Genomic DNA, 16,632 nt, shown 5'->3' on the forward strand with positions numbered 1-16,632 from the left:
GTGGTGGAGAGAAGTGTGTGTGTGTGTGTGTGTGTGTGTTAGGTACATTCCACCATCAGTGGAAAAACTAAAGCTCTGTTCTTCCTGGCTGTCCAGCTTCCTCACTCTGACCCTCCATCAGGGACTGTGTGTGTGTGTGTGTGAGTGAGTGAGTGTGAGTGTAGGTCAGGGGAGGCTAGTAGAGGCAGAAATTGAGGGAGAGCTCATTGTAAATCATGGAATGAGGAATGGTATCAAAGACACACACACGCACGCACAGTGACTCACTCCCAACAGTAGCAGTAACACATTGTTGTTGTTTTTTTAAAGTTATTTTTTCTGAGTGGGGCAGTCCCACATATATTTTTCATTTTTAATGACAGTTTCAGTGAAGATTTAGACAGGAAGGATGGGTGAGAGAGAGAGGAGGGATGACATGCAGGATATGTCCCCGGCCGGAATCGAACCGGGGACCCTGGGGTTACATGGTCAGCGCTTAACCCGCTACGCCACCTAAGCGCCCCAGTAACACATTGTTGACATGGTGAAGGAATGTCTAATGTGTGTGTTTCCTTCCACTGGATCAGAACCACAGATGAGAGGTTCTCCTGGAATGTGGGGGAGCAGGAATGTGGTTGGAAAAATGGATTGGGGTGTTTGGGGGTAGTTTGGGGGTGGTTTGGGGTAGTTTGTGGTGGTTTGAGGGTGGTTTGGGATGGTCTGGGAGTGGTTTGGGGTGGTTTGAGGATGGTTTGGGGGTGGTTTGAGGGTGGTTTGGGGTAGTTTGGGGTGGTTTGGGGTAGTTTGGGGGTGGTTTGGGATGGTTTGAGGGTGGTTTGGGGGTGGTTGGGGATGGGATGGTTTGGGGTGTTTGGGTTATGGTTGGGGGGGGGGGGGGGTAGAGAGAGATGTCTGGGGATTAGGGTTAGGGGGGAGGGTTGGGGGGGGTCTTCCTCAGTAAAGACTTTGGCAGATGTGGTGTGATGAGAACAGCATTCCTCCTCCTCGGCTCGGGTGGGGGGGGGGTAACTAGACCTGAGTAGGCCCTGCTACACACACACACACACACACACACACAGACAGTATCTATCAGCAGCGTCCCTCCCTGACCCCAGTTTGCAGCACCTGCAGAATGTGACCGTCAGAGTTTATACACACACCACACACACACACACACACACCCCGCCCCCGGCAGACTGCTCATTCAGAACTAAATACCCTAAGTCCAACTAAATACCCTAACTCTAACTAAATACCCTAAGTCCAACTAAATACCCTAACTCTAACTAAATACCCTAAGTCCAACTAAATACCCTAACCCTAAATACCCTAACTCCCCTAACTCTAAATACCCTAACCCTAAATACCCTAACCCTAACCCTAAATACCCTAACCCTAAATACCCTAACCCTAAATACCCTAACTCTAAATACCCTAACCCTAACCACCCTAACCCTAAATACCCTAACCCTAAATACCCTAACCCTAACCACCCTAACCCTAAATACCCTAACCCTAAATACCCTAACCCTAACTCCCCTTACCCTAAATACCCTAACCCTAAATACCCTAACTCTAACTCTAAATACCCTAACTCTAAATACCCTAACCCTAAATACCCTAACCCTAAATACCCTAACTCTAACTCTAAAGCCTAAATACGGAAACCTTTTTATTTTCCTGCATGTGTTCCAGCCCAGCGATGACATCATACTGGAGCTTTAACCACACACACACACACACACATACACACACACACACACACACACACACACACACACAGGGTAAGTTAAGGGCGGTTAGCTCTTTAAGAACCACATTTGATATGAAGAGACGCTTTGAAGGAGAGACCAGACTGTCCTGTGTGTGTGTGTGTGTGTGTGTGTGTCTGGTTTGGGTATTACCCTCCATCCCGCTGGGTCTCCACCCTCCAGGGAATCATCACTCTCACGCTTACTGTCCTTACTGTTCTGTCCCTGGCCGGTGTGTGTGTGTGTGTGCGTGTGTGCGTGCGTGCATGCGTGCGAGAGGCCTGAGGTCTGTGGCCGTGACCATGACCTTGCCTTTTTGAGGACACACACACACACACACACACACACAAAACAGAAAAAAGTGTCTCAGTAAAAACTAAACTGAGTCACAAACAGACAGACACGACAGACACGACAGACAGACAGACACAACAGACAGACAGACAGACAGACAGACAAACACAGCAGACAGACAGACAGACACAGCAGACAGACAGACACGACAGACAGAAAGACAGACACAACAGACAAACAGAGTCCTCTCTCTTCCTAATTCACTCTTTCCTTGTCTACCTCCTATGCCTCCCTCCTCCTCCTCCTCCTCCTCTACCTCCCTCCTTCTTTCAGGAGAGACCCAGGTGGACACACACACACACACACACACATACACCACAGGCGATTAGACCTTCAGGCCTCTCATTAACGCTTCTAGAAGCTTCTCCTATTTCACTAGAGTTACAATGTGATTATATTATTGAAACTAATTCTCTTCATTTATCTCAGGTGAATGGTGATGGTGCTGTATTAACCTGCAGCCCCCTAGGTGACCACTAGATCGTAACAGAGGCTTATATCTGTCTGTGGCTACAATACTGACATGGTTGGCTTTAATACTGTTTCCATCTGAGAGCGGGGGGGACAGTCAGTCACTCCCATTAAGCAACCAGCCATTTAGAATCCTGAACACTGATTGATTGATAGAAATTAACCTTCTGAACTCTGGGTCAGAGTTCAATCCTAACTCTAACTCTAACTAACCCAGGGAGGGAAACGAAGCTCGCCCGAGGTGTGTTTATCAGCAGGGGCGAGTAATACCAGCAGCTGATTGGCTGCCAGGAGAGTAAAACTAGCAGACCTCAGAACCACAGTGTTCCATCATGACATCACACAGAGACATCATCACCTTAACCTTCTCACTTGGAACTCCATTGTGCTGCTTCATACATGTTGCCATGGCGAAGGTTCCAAACACATTGCCCCCCCCAGCCAGAGTCTCTGAGACACAGAGAATGAACAACAGGTGAAGGGACAAAGAGAAGAAGAAAGAAACGGATTAAAGGGTTGAGAGAAGAGAGAGAGAGAGAAACGGATGAAAGGATTGAGAGAAGAGAGAGAGAGAGAGAGAGAAACGGATGAAAGGATTGAGAGACAGATAAAAGGATTGAGAGAAGAGAGAAAGAAACAGATGAAAAGGTTGAGAGAGGAGGTAGAGTCACTCTAAGAGTGAGGTGAGGTGTTGAGATGAGTGGAGAGAGGGAGAGGGAGAAGGAGAGGGGAAGAGAGAGAGAGGGAGTGAGGGGGAGGGGGTCCTCCCTGCAGCAGAGGGCGCTGGAGTGTCGTAACCACGGCTACCTGCTGTCGGCGAAGAGGCTGGGGGCGGGGTCCTTCTCCAGTGTGTACCTGGGCTACGCCACGCCCACCACCATGCAACACAACCACAAACTGGCCAATGACCTGCGCTCCAAGAACCACAACATGGTAACCATTGCAAACCTAACTCTGTCACTTAGATGTCAACCAGCATCTCATAGGTAAGGTGATGGCAGTGCTTTACCTCATAGGTAAGGTGATGGCAGTGCTTTACCTCATCCCCCCCAGGTGGCCATTAAGATCATCTCCATCGCTCCTACAGAATACTCCAACAAGTTCCTCCACAGGGAGATCTACGCTCTGAACGCCACCTACAAGCACCCAGGAGTGGTGAGAGAGAGAGAGAGAGAGACACACACACACACACACACACACCACACACACACACACACACACACACACACAGTTGTCCGACCTGTGTGTGTGTGTGTGTGTTTCAGATCCAGCTGTATGACATGTTCCACTGCGGGCGGAGGTTCTACCTGGTTCTGGAGCTGGCGCAGAGGGGCGACCTCCTGGACCATATCAACAGCGTGTCTCAGCGGCGCGGGCGGCCCGGCCTGCCAGAGGACCACGCCCGCCTGCTGTTCAACCAGCTGGTCACCGCCCTCACACACTGTCACAACAACCACATAGTCCACAGGTAACCACAACACCACCACAACCACATAGTCCACAGGTAACCACAACACCACCACAACCACATAGTCCACAGGTAACCACAACACCACCACAACCACAACACCACCACAAAACTACCACAACACTACCACAACACTACCACACCACCACAACACCACCACAAAAACACTACCACCACACCACCACCACAACTCCACTACAACACCACTACAACACCACCACAACACAACCACACCACCACTACAACACCACCACAACACTACCACACCACCACAACACCACCACAACACAACCACACCACCACCACAACACTACCACACCACCACAACAACACTACCACCACACCACAACACAACCACAACAACACTACCACCACACCTCCACCACACCACACCACCACAACACAACCACACCACCACTACAACACCACCACAACACTACCACACAACCACAACACTACCACAACACCACTACAACACAACACCACCACCACAACAGGAGCGTGTGTTAATTATGTTGTTGTTGTTGTTGTTGTTGACAGAGACCTGAAGTGTGAGAACATTCTCCTGGACGAACAGGGCTTTGTCAAAATCACCGGTAACATACCCAGCATGCTCTCTGATAACACTCATCATTCTGTTATTTATCTACCGGAAGCTTACTCTGTGTGTGTGTGTCAGACTTTGGCTTCGCCAGCTACTACACAGACAGGTCAGCCATGATGAACACGTTCTGTGGCTCTGTGGCGTACACAGCTCCCGAGATCCTGCTGTCCCGCCGTTACCAAGGAGACCTGGCTGATCTCTGGAGTCTGTGAGTAGAGGAGAGGAGAGGGGATGGGAGGAGAGGAGGGGGCGGAGGAGAGGAGAGTAGGAGCTGAAAAGAGGAGGAGAGGAGAGGGGATGGGAGGAGAGGAGAGGGGAGGAGGAGAGGAGAAGAGAAGAGAGGGGAGGAGGAGAGGAGAGGAGGGGCGGAGGAGGGGAGGAGAGGTGAGGTGAGGTGAGGAGGAGAAGAGAAGAGAGGGGAGGAGGAGAGGAGAGGATGGGAGGGAGGAGCCTAACCATTGCCTCCTGTCCTCCAGAGGGATGATCCTGTTCGCCATGGTGATGGGGAAGCTTCCCTATGAGGAGACTCACCCCAGGAAGCTGGTGCAGCTGCTCAGGCAGGACCTCCCCTTCCACAACCCCGTCTCCTCAGGTGACTGACATCTCCGCCAGCCAATCACAAGGCTTGATAGACTATTATTACACAGAGAACCCAGCATGTCCCACCCCAGAGACATTAACATTTAGCAGACGTCTTTATCCAAAAGATCACATCAAATACATTTGACTAAGTAATTGAATCATCAAGACCAGGGGCCATTGGCAGTCATAAATTTCTCCTAAATTTCGTTGTTTGGTACCTGTACTGTAGCAATGACAAATAAAGTCCATTCCATTCCATAATGCTATAGGAATTATATTTACAGTAGATAAACTGTATAGGAGGGTGGAGGAGATGGAGAGGTTTCAGGAGGAACTGGGAGGAGGTTCTCTAGAGTTCTCTACTGTGATGGAGAAGTCTTGGAGAGGGCAGGCTTTCCCAGCGAGGAAGAGCAGCTCAGTCTTGTTATGGTTGAGCTCAAGGTGGGGGGCTGACATCCAAGCAGATGTCAGCAAGACACGCAGAGACACGTGTTGCCACCTGTGAGTCAGAGCGGGGGGAAAGACAGGAAGAGTTGCGTGTCGTCTGCTTGGCAGTGGTAGGAGAAACTATGTGAGGAAATTACTGAGCCAAGAGATTTGGTGTAGAGGGAGAACAGTAATGGCCCCAGGACAGAGCCCAGGGGGACCCCGGGCGGAGAGGACATCGACCCTCTCCTCACATGGTAAGAGCGATTGGCCAGCTAGGATGCCAACCAGGAGAGTGCAGAGCCAGAGATGCCCAGCTCAGAGAGAGTGGAGAGAAGGATCGGGTGGTTTACTGTGTCGAATACAGCAGACAGGTCCAGAAGAATGACAACAGAGGAGAGGGAGGAAGCTCCGTGAAGGAGAGCAGTCTCAGTAGAGGAGAGGCCTCGAAATCCGGATTAGTGCAACATTGTAGTCAGTCATGTGATCAGTCATGTGATGTAATCACCAGAAGACATTATCAGAGAGATGAAGTCAACATAGTTAAGTTAATTTCTCCCGATCTTATGACCTTATGTGTGTGTGTGTGTGTGTGTGTCAGCCTGCCAGGACCTGATTAGGAAGCTGCTCAAGTGGCAGCCGTCAGACCGCCTTCCCCTGCGTCAGGTGACGTGCCACCCCTGGACCCTCTCCCCCCCGACCGGCCCGCACCCCCCCTCCCTCCGGACTACCAAGAGTGACACCAACAAGACCCAGAGTCTGGACCACAAGACCCAGGGTGGTGGTGAGACCTTCCACCCGGTCTCTCTCTCGCTCTCTTTCTTTGTCTCTCTCTCTCTCTGTCTGTCTTAGTCTCTTTCTCTCACACTGTCTCTGTCTGTCTCTCATTGTCTCTCTTTGTCTCTCTCTGTTTCTCTCTTTGCCTCTCTTTCTCTGTCTCTCTCTCTTTGTCTCTCTCTCTCTGTGTCTTTCTCTCTCCGAGGACATGGTGATCTATGAGGAACATATATAGAGTACATGAACCAATCATGATGCAGCATCTGTCTGGTGTTGTCATTGCAGAGCCAATCGGCAAGGTCACAGGTCGTTCCTGCCAGACGGGCCATGCCCCCCAGAGGTCCCCGCCCACCAGCCCCGCCCCCCCCCATCGCCCAGACGGTAGACCAGGCGTACCAAAGGAGAGGTGGGGGTGCCGGGGGGGGGAGGAGGTGTCTTGTCCCAAGCCCCCCTGTATCTCCCCCTGCCGCCTGTTGAAGAGACCCACCCAGACACCGACCAATCGCCACCGCCTGTTCATCTCCCAGCCCCGCCCCCCTTCCGCCCCCAGACCCTTCCATAACCTCCCCAACTTCAGGAAGCCAGGCTCCGCCTCCCAGGGAGCGCGGCACAGCCAATCAGGGAGCCTGGTGGACAGAGGAAGGGACCAATCAGGGAGCCTGGTGGACAGTGGGAGGAGCCATTCTGGGAAGCTGGTGGACAGTGGAAGGAGGAGCCATTCTGGGAGGTTGATGGACAGTGGGAGGGACCAATCAGGGAGGCTGATGGAGAGTGGGAGGAGGAGCCAATCAGGGAAGCTGGTGGAGAGTGGGAGAAGCCAATCAGGGAAGCTGGTGGACAGAGGGAGGGGCCAATCAGAGAGGCTGGTGGACAGTGGGAGAAGCCAATCAGGGAGGCTGGTGGACAGTGGGAGGAGCCAATCAGGGAAGCTGGTGGACAGTGGGAGGGGCCAATCAGGGAGCCCGATGGACAGTGCGAGTGGTGGGGGCTCCAAGTACCGCCTCTGGACCCCCCCCACAGGCTGGTAGGCAACCAGACCCCCCCACCCCCTTGCAGAAGATGAAGAACAGACTCTCGTAAAAGCTAAATAAGACATTATTTGAATTAATGTGAAATTACAAGACATGAGAATACAACTGCTGTCACGTCCTGTCCTTCAGATCCAATCTCAAATATCATAAATATAACTATATATATCATATAGTGAGATAACATACAGTAATCATATAGTCAGATATCATGTATATAAATATATATCATAGTTAGATATCATATACAGTGGCAAGAAAAAGTAAGTGAACCCTTTGGAATTACCTGCATTTATGTATAAATGTGTCTTAAAATATGGTCTGATCTTCATCTAAGTTACAATAATGAACAAACACAATCTGTTTTAACTAATAACACACAAATTATTGTATTGTTCTTGTCCATATTGAATACATCATTCAAACATATATGTGAACCCCTAGGCGAATGACTTCTACAAAGGCTAATTGGAGGCAGGAGTTAGCAAAACCTGAAGTCCAATCAATGAAACAAGATTGACAAGAGGTGTGGGTTAGAGATGCTTTGACTTATAAAAAAAACACTCGAACATTTTGAGTTTGGTATTATATATATGCCTTATATCCTTGTAAGGAAAAGGACCTTATGATGCTTCTTACTAACTGTGGCACAAATAAGACGTCTGTCTGTACCTCCGCTAGCAGTGCTAGCTTTTTATTTCCGTCTGCTCTCCGTCTCCGTCCAACTCTGACTGAACTCATCTCTTCATGACTTTACCCGCAGGTGCTATCGCTCTCAAGAACTATAGCGACACCTATAGGTCGATGATATATAGAGCCGAGCTATAATTACAGACCACTTAATTTATTTTCCATTAGGCCTATTTAATTTTTAAATGTATGTTAAAATGTTATGTTCAGATGATATACACTGTGTTCAGGGACTCGAGATAATAAAACAGCTGTGTTGATGCTGAAAACCTGCGTAGGCCTACTTTCTTTCCACACAGAAAATGTATCAGGAATCGATAATGTAATAGGTATCAACAACATCTTATCAATTCCCATCCCTAGTCGCAGTAATCAAGGCAGGAGATGACCACTGTCTGGACCACGAGTTAAGTTGCTTCTCTGGTGAGTGTGCTGTCGCTGTGACGTTCGCCGCACAGGATAAGTGGTTGTTGAGGATCACCCCAAGGTTCTTGGCTGTCTGGGAGGAGGTCACTGTAGAGTTCTCTACTGTGATGGAGGAGTCTTGGAGAGGGCAGGCTCTTCAACACTTAAACTTTCGTAATATGAAAATAAAATGGAAAAATAGTTTTGTTCATTTGCACGACTTGAGAATTACCGACAAACAGACCTTTTCACCAGGCTGTGTCACATATCATAGTCAGATATCATATACATGTGGTCTGGGGTGGTCCAGCACCGTGGTCTACAGTGCACACATATGCCCATGTCGGCATTAGTTCGAATCCGGCCCATCTCCTTACTTTCCTGTCTGCCTTCACTATCTCTGTCAAATAAAATGAAAAATATGAGTGGGACTGCCCCACTCTGAAAAAAATAAAAATAATAATATCATATACACTAAATGAACACTTTATTAGGAACACTATACTAATACTGGGTAGGGCCTCCCTTTGCTCTCAAAACAGCCTCAATTCTCATTGTCATGAACTGTTCATGAAACCAGTTTGAGATGATTTTGCTTTGTAACATGGTGCATTATCATGCTGGAAGTAGCCATTAGAAGATGGGTAAATTGTGGCCATGAAGGGATGCACATAGTCAGCAACAATACTCAAACAGGCTGTGGCATTCAAGCGATGATTGATTGGTATTAACAGGCCAAAGTGTGTCAAGAAAACATTCCCCACACCGTTACACCACCTCCATGAATGAGAAGGTGTACAGGTGTTCCTAATAAAGTGTTATGTGAGTGTATATCATACAGTCAGATATCATATCCTCCAGTCAGAAATCATATATATCCTTCAGTCAGAAATCATATATATCATACAGTCAGATCAGAAATCATATATATCATACAGTCAGATCAGAAATCATATATTATACAGTCAGATCAGATATCATATATATCATCCAGTCATACATCATAGTTAGTTATGCAGTTGTTGCCCAGTTGTTGCCCAGACCGTCTGAACACCGTTTCTGCTCCTCCTGTTTCTGCTCCTCCTGTTTCCCCTCCACTTCCTGTTTGATCAGCCTCTCCCTCTCTCTCTCCAGCTCCTCCTGTTCCTTAGCGTCCATGTCTTTCAGCTTCTCCTCCACATCCTCTGGGATCTTCACATCCATCAGGTTCTCCATCCCCGCCTCTGGCTCATCCCCGATCAGAGCCTGACACACACACACACACACACACACACACATTACGAGTGTGAGAGGGTGTGAGAGAGTGTGATTGTGTGCATGCGTGTGCGTGTATGTATGTGAGTGAGTGAGTGAGTGTGTGTGTGCGCGCGCACGTGCATGTGTGTGTGTGTATGCATGAGTGAGTGTGTGTGTGTATGTGTGTGTGTATGTATGTATGAGTGTGTGTGTGTGTGTATGTTTGTGTGTGTGTGTGTGTATGTGTATGTTTGTGTGTGTGTGTGTGTATGTGTGTGTATGTGTATGTTTGTGTGTGTATGTGTATGTTTGTGTATGTGTATGTGTATGTGTATGTGTGTATGTGTGTGTGTGTGTGTGTGTGTGTGTGTGTGTGTGTGTGTGTGTGTGTGTGTGTGTCAGGGTTTCCGTTAGAAAAATTTGGTGCCGGTCAACGTGTCAGGGAAGATTTCAATGTGTCGGACAAACGGGAGAAATTCCGGTCATCATATTAGAATATAATATAGGTGTTTGTCGCGGTGATTAGCTGTTGTGTAGCCTATATAGGCCTATGCCATTTAATGTCTATTTAAATTCTCATCCGATACGATTAGATCGCGAACTATAGGCTTTCATGATTCGCATGCGCTACTATGGCATAATATGTCCAGGGCTGCACGCGCGCCACACTGGGCAGCCTAGTCACCTTTGCTACTTTGAATTACGACTGTAGGCTACTTTAAGATGTTTATTTCAATTGCATTAATGGGATTTGAGTATGTAATTGGTAATTTTAAGTATGCCTAGTTTAGCTTTTGATGGCTATTTGAACGGACTGCATCGATCGATCAATGAACGGACTCCACATTACGTTAACTGAAGTGTGTTAAATAGTTTCACGACAGTAATGTAAGTTTTTTATATTCTCTTTCCAGTTTTACCCTTTTTATCAATAAAACAATGTCAATTCTATAACCACGTCTCGCTGATTGGGAAGGCATTAAGTCTAGCTGCCTGTCAAATCATACTTACTCGGACGTATGAGAATGAGGAGGATGTATCGGGGGGATACACACCCGTGGACTATTTCAACTTAGTGGCACAAATTAAACTCTAACACTATAGATAGACTAAATTGAACTTAAATGATGGACACCGACTGAATAACTGAGTGGGGGGAAGACAGGTCTCAAATGTGGAACAATTATAACATTTAATACATAAAGATAAAACATACACAAATATATAACATTGATATCCCTAAACTCAAATGTAGTGTGGTATTGTCAACCTAATCTAATCAATCCTAATCTAATGGTACCAGGAGCCCAGGTTGTTGATATTAGCGCACTACTCCCGTAGTACTTCTCCCGACTCAGGGCTGGAACGGGCACGGCAGGCTCAATCAATGAACGGGGTTGAGATGGCTAGCGTCCTTTACTAGCCGCATCTCACGGCCCTCGGTGGTCATTCACTGTGCTCTAGCACATCCAAAACACGCAGAACAGTAACCTTGACTCCGGTCACTGCAGTGGTTTTATTTAGACTAGATCAAACTAAATTAACTGACTAAACTACTCGCGCCGTTGAGAGACAGGGTTGCCAGATGGGGCGGGTTACCGCCGAATGGGCTACTGGGTTTAGCGGTTTTCAACGGACAATATGACCGAAGAGGTTTAAATATGTCGGACTTCAACAGATTTTATCGGACAAAGACCGGTAATTACCGGTTAACGGAAACCCTGGTGTGTGTGTGAATGTATTACCTGTACCAGCTTCTCACAGGCGTTATCCACGTCAGGGTCCGTCTCCCAGCGGTGCAGCTCTCTGATGATGGGGTAGGTGTTCTTCCCCTGCAGCGTCTGGCGGCCCGGCTTGGTGGCAGTCAGCTGCGGGGAGTGGGGAGCGGGGAGCGGGGGGGTTAATGTACACACTACCAGGCAAAAATCCAGTCCTCTGCCTCTAACCCAAGGAAATTGTTCTCCACATTTTACATTTTACATTTTCCACGCTCCTCAAGCCACCTCCTCCTCCTCCCCCTCCTTGTCACCTACTTTGAAAAGAAGCCTGATGACATTTGCAGCTCTTTTTTCTCTACCTCTCGCCAACATTGCTACCACTCCTCCCAAACCCTCTGCGCTACACTCGGTCTCTGGCTGATCAGCTCTCTCACCCCTCTCCTCTCCTGATGATATTCCTCTGCGCTACACTCGGTCTCTGGCTGATCAGCTCTCTCACCCCTCTCCTCTCCTGATGATATTCCTCTGCGCTACACTCGGTCTCTGGCTGATCAGCTCTCTCACCCCTCTCCTCTCCTGATGATATTCCTCTGCGCTACACTCGGTCTCTGGCTGATCGGCTCTCTCACCCCTCTCCTCTCCTCTGCGCTACACTCGGTCTCTGGCTGATCAGCTCTCTCACCCCTCTCCTCTCCTGATGAGATTCCAAACTGGTCACATCCTGGTCACATCCTCCCCACGAGCCCTCACCACTGGGGTCCCCCAGGGCTCCGTCCTAGGGCCCTTACTGTTCTCCCTCGACCAAATCTCTACCCCTCTGACCCTCAACACCAATATGAACAGTAGGACTAGTTAGCTGTTAGAACTACCAGTAGGACTAGTTAGCTGTTAGAACTACCAGTATGACCAGTAGGACTAGTTAGCTGTTAGAACTACCAGTATGACCAGTTAGTTGTTATAACTAGCAGTATGACCAGTAGGACCAGTTAGCTGTTATACCAGTATGAACAGTAGGACTAGTTAGCTGTTATACCAGTATCACCAGTAGGACCAGTTAGTTGTTATACCAGTATCAGGGTTTCCACCAACATCTTCCTGATGTCAGGATCCTCCTCTCTCTTCTTGTCCTCTGGGAGGTACTGAACATCCACTGGCAACCCTGGAGGGAGAGAGGGAGGGAGGGAAGGAGAGAGAGGGAGGGGAGGGAAGGAGAGAGAGGGAGGGGAGGGATGGATGGGGGGAGGGAGGGAGGGAGGAAGAGAGAGAGGGAGGGGAGGGATGGAGGGGAGGGAGGGAGGGAGGGATGGATAGGGGATGGGAGGAAGAGAGAGAGGGATGAAGGGGGAGGGAGGAAGAGAGAGAGGGGAGGGATGGAGGGGAGGGATGGATGGAGGGAGGGAGGGAAAGAGAGAGAGAGAGAGATAGGGGTCAGGGGCCCAATCCCATTTCTAATTTTTACCCCTACCCCTCGTTTTCGAGTGCCACTCGCTTTTCAGCTTGCCCCTCGGAACAGAGCCACAAGGGGTAGTGGTTGAAATCTTCCCCTATGAAATGGGACAACCCTTCAAGACTCTGATACGTCATCAGTAGTATCATAGAAATGCATGGACGCTTATGATTCGTTCACAACTTATACATTTCACGCTATCAATCGATCAAACAAGTCATCAAATAAAAAAGAACAATGCTTCATTACCAGGCCAGTTCATTAGATTAGATTCAACTTTTTATTGTCATTGCAGAGTACCAGACAACAAAATGCAGTTTAGCATCTAACCAGAAGAGGAAATAGTGTGGCAACTACGGTAGTTAGAGTAGCTATGTACAGCATGGTCTATACAGATGTATTCATGACAGAATAGCGGTGCTCTGAAGTTAGCAACCCAGGCTCCTACCCTACCAGTCTGCACTGATATTAGAGGAGTGGTAACTTCGCTGTTGGTCTATTTAAACTTAAATTTCGTCCGTCATATGCCATCAAAGTCAGCCTTAAAACATTGTTGTAACGTTAGCTAGCTAGCTAGAGACATCGGCATACATATTTTTTCGTTATGGTTGTTATAAAGAAAAGGCCTAATACGCTGAAATGACATTAAACTAAGATAACGCGATAGTTCTCATAATTGTAAAATCTTTATTAACAAAGACAAATTGTGCGGTCCGCCACTATTTTGCCGAAGATTCGCAAGGTATTCTGGAGATTTCAACACTCGGTTTGGAGTGCGCCTCTGAAAAAACTTAGTTTGGAGGGCCATGTAGCCCTACCACTTGGCCCTACCCCTACATGCCAACAAGAATTGGGACACCCTACCCCTACATGTGAACGCGCAAAACGGAGGGGTAGGGCTAAGTGGTAGGGCCAAGGAGTGGATTGGGTCAAGTTGTTAGGGGTCAGAGGTCAGAGGGGTTGTATACCTTCGTTCTCCGCCTCCGTCAGCTCCTCAGGTCCAGCCAGCGGCAGCAACAGGAAGGGGAGGATATCCACTGCGTCGCTTAGCAACCACTCATGATGAGCTGAGGGAAGTCAGAGACAAACACCCATATTAGGAACTCACAACTCTGGGGGGTTATGGGGGTTGTAGTTCCTTATTGTCTATCTAGTACTGGATTGGTGGGAGTTGTACTTCCTGTATTGGTGGAGGTTGTATTCTTAACTAGGGATGTAACTATACACTCAACTCACGGTTCACGATACAATTTTCTCTTCTTTTTTTTTTACTAAATTAGACTGCAGACAAATTATGACTGAAAGTATTTTACTGTATTGTACTGTATTTATTTCTCAGGCAAAAACTACAAAATACTGTATGTGTATACTGGTTTCTCTGCTTTTTTGTGAAAAACAAACAAACATGTGAATACCAAAGCATTTGTAATTGCAAACATTTTGGTGGTGGTGCATTATCTGACAGAAGTGCAGGGGTGCCAATATTTTTGTCCATGACTAACTGCAAAACACAAATTATGCGATGAATGCATATTTCCTTTTCTTTTTACGATTACGATGCCCTCTGCTGTTTGAAAAGAGTATCGCGATCTCACCGATTTGAATCGTCACATACATATTTGTATCAATAATGAACTGTCTCGCGATACATCATTACATCCCTAAGTTGTACTGTGTTGATGGGGGTTAGGGTCAGGTTCTTACTGTGTTGGTGGGGGTTGTAGTTCCTGTTTGATGGGAGTTGTAGTTCCTGTATGGTAGGGGTTGTAGTCAGTTAGAGTTAGGGGTCAGGTTCTTACTGTGGTCGAAGCAGCAGTTTCGGAGCGTTCCCACGACGCCACCTCGTCTGATTGTAGACGCCTCGTACTGCGTGTAGGGGAGGAGCCTCTGCACCACACACCTGGAGCACACACACACACACACACACACACACACACACACACTTCAGCCTATATTAAGTCTGTTAACATCCGTATGGTGTGACCATGATGATGTCTGAGGGATCTGATTGGTCCACTGTGTGAAGAGAGAAGCTCTCTGGCTGATGGAGCTGATCTGGGTTCATCTAGCAACAGTGATGGGTATCACAATATTTTCTCTTATTTTTCCAGAAATAAAGACAAATTTACGGAGCTAGGGTTAGGGTTAGGGTTAGAATCCTTGCGATCGTTCTGGCTCGTAGGGCCTAACCCTAACCCTAACCATAACCCTAACCCTAACGAATTACTAAACTGAGGGAACGGATTACTAAACCGAGTGAATGAATTACAAAACCGAGGGAACGGATTCACACATCAAATATTTTTTTTCTACCATGTGACCCCAGGGGGGCTCCGTACAAATTACATAAAGTATACAATTTAGAAAAAGTAATTTTGATCTTTAAAATGTACACATTGGTACACATTGTATTGGTATAAAGCGGACTGTCCGGGTTCCTCTGTGGTGAGCTGACCTGTTCTGGTCCAGTATGAAGCGCCGGGCCTCTGGGAGCTGGGTGAGGTTGGACAGGAGGGGGCCCAGGTAGTGGAGTGACGCCTTCTGGTTGTAGCCCTCCGTACAGAAGATCTCCACCAGCTTGGCCAGACCCATGCTGGGCTCCTGGGTCTCCTGGGTCTGGGTCTGGTCCTGCAGGGCCTGGAGCACGTCCTTGCAGGTCTTCAGGTGCCGGGACAGGTTGGTGAGGATGGTGCTGATCTGGTCCGAGAACAGGAACTCTGGGTCCAGGAGGTTCCGGAGCAGCTTGGGTAGGACTGCGGCGTCGTGGACCAGAGGCTGGTGGAGCGTGGGGTCAGCCGACAGGTTGACGAGGGTGTGGTAGCAGTCCCTGGCCACGGCGATGGAGGGGTCGGAGGTCAGGAGGAGCAGGGCACAGAGGAGGGGGGGCTGGGTGCGGAGGTAGCGCCGCCCGGTGGGGTCACCTGACAGGCCCAGGAGGTGCGCGGTGGCGTGACCTTTGACGTCTGGTCGCGTGCCGGGGGTCATGAAGGACAGCAGCTCCTCCGTCTCCGCCTCACTCAGCATGTTGGAGCGGCAACTGTCTCTGTAAAAAACTTCTGATAGGAAGGTTGGCAGGAAAGGGCCGGGGCTATGACACCTGGAGCAACAGAGAGAGGTGAGGTTGAAACTGTTTGTTGTGTATGTTGCTGGGGGGTATTCCATCAACGTCGCTAAAGGAAAATCCAAGCTTATTCTGATAAATCCCGCGAGAGTTCTCAAAAAAATATCCAGGCTTATTTTGTAAATCTCGTGAGATTTATATATATATATATATATATATATTTTTTTTTTAAAAGCCTGGATTTTCCTTTAGCGATGTTGATTGAATACCCCCCTGGTATGATGTCAATAATGAACAGATCGTTTTCACACACGCATCACAGCATGTGTCCCAGCCGTCAACTAAGCTAGCCACAGAAAGACTAGGCAACGACTTTGCATTCCAGGGACTCGACAGTTATTATTATATAACATGTTTGTAATGACAGTTTTACTAGATAACAAGATTTGTGTAATAACAGTTTTACTAGATAACAACATGTTTATAATGGAGACTCACCCAGTCACACGCTTTGCTGGGAGCACGAGCACGTAGTTACAAAATAGACAAAACACGTACTTCCGTATTATTGAAATGACATGTCGTCAGTCCAATCGGATTACAGGTAATAGCAAGAGCTCCGCCCTTAGAAACAA

The 16,632-nt window shown here is 48.1% G+C and overlaps 1 protein-coding gene across 1 annotated transcript; it reads right to left on the reverse strand.

Annotated features, from left to right (window-relative positions):
- Positions 1-9,088: 9,088 nt before the first annotated feature.
- hgh1 (HGH1 homolog) lies at positions 9,089-16,505 on the reverse strand. The gene is made up of 7 exons (XM_080525301.1): positions 16,496-16,505; positions 15,392-16,033; positions 14,736-14,836; positions 13,905-14,003; positions 12,557-12,648; positions 11,517-11,639; positions 9,089-9,780 (listed from the first exon to the last, which is right to left on the reverse strand). The coding sequence occupies exons 2-7, from the start codon at positions 15,958-15,960 to the stop codon at positions 9,547-9,549; spliced, it is 1,218 nt and encodes a 405-aa protein (XP_080381427.1). The 5' UTR covers positions 15,961-16,033; positions 16,496-16,505; the 3' UTR covers positions 9,089-9,546.
- Between the last annotated feature and the right edge of the window lie 127 nt (positions 16,506-16,632).

The sequence above is a fragment of the Nansenia antarctica genome (assembly GCF_963989245.1).
Source record: "Nansenia antarctica genome assembly, chromosome: 3".
NCBI lineage: Eukaryota > Metazoa > Chordata > Actinopteri > Argentiniformes > Microstomatidae > Nansenia > Nansenia antarctica.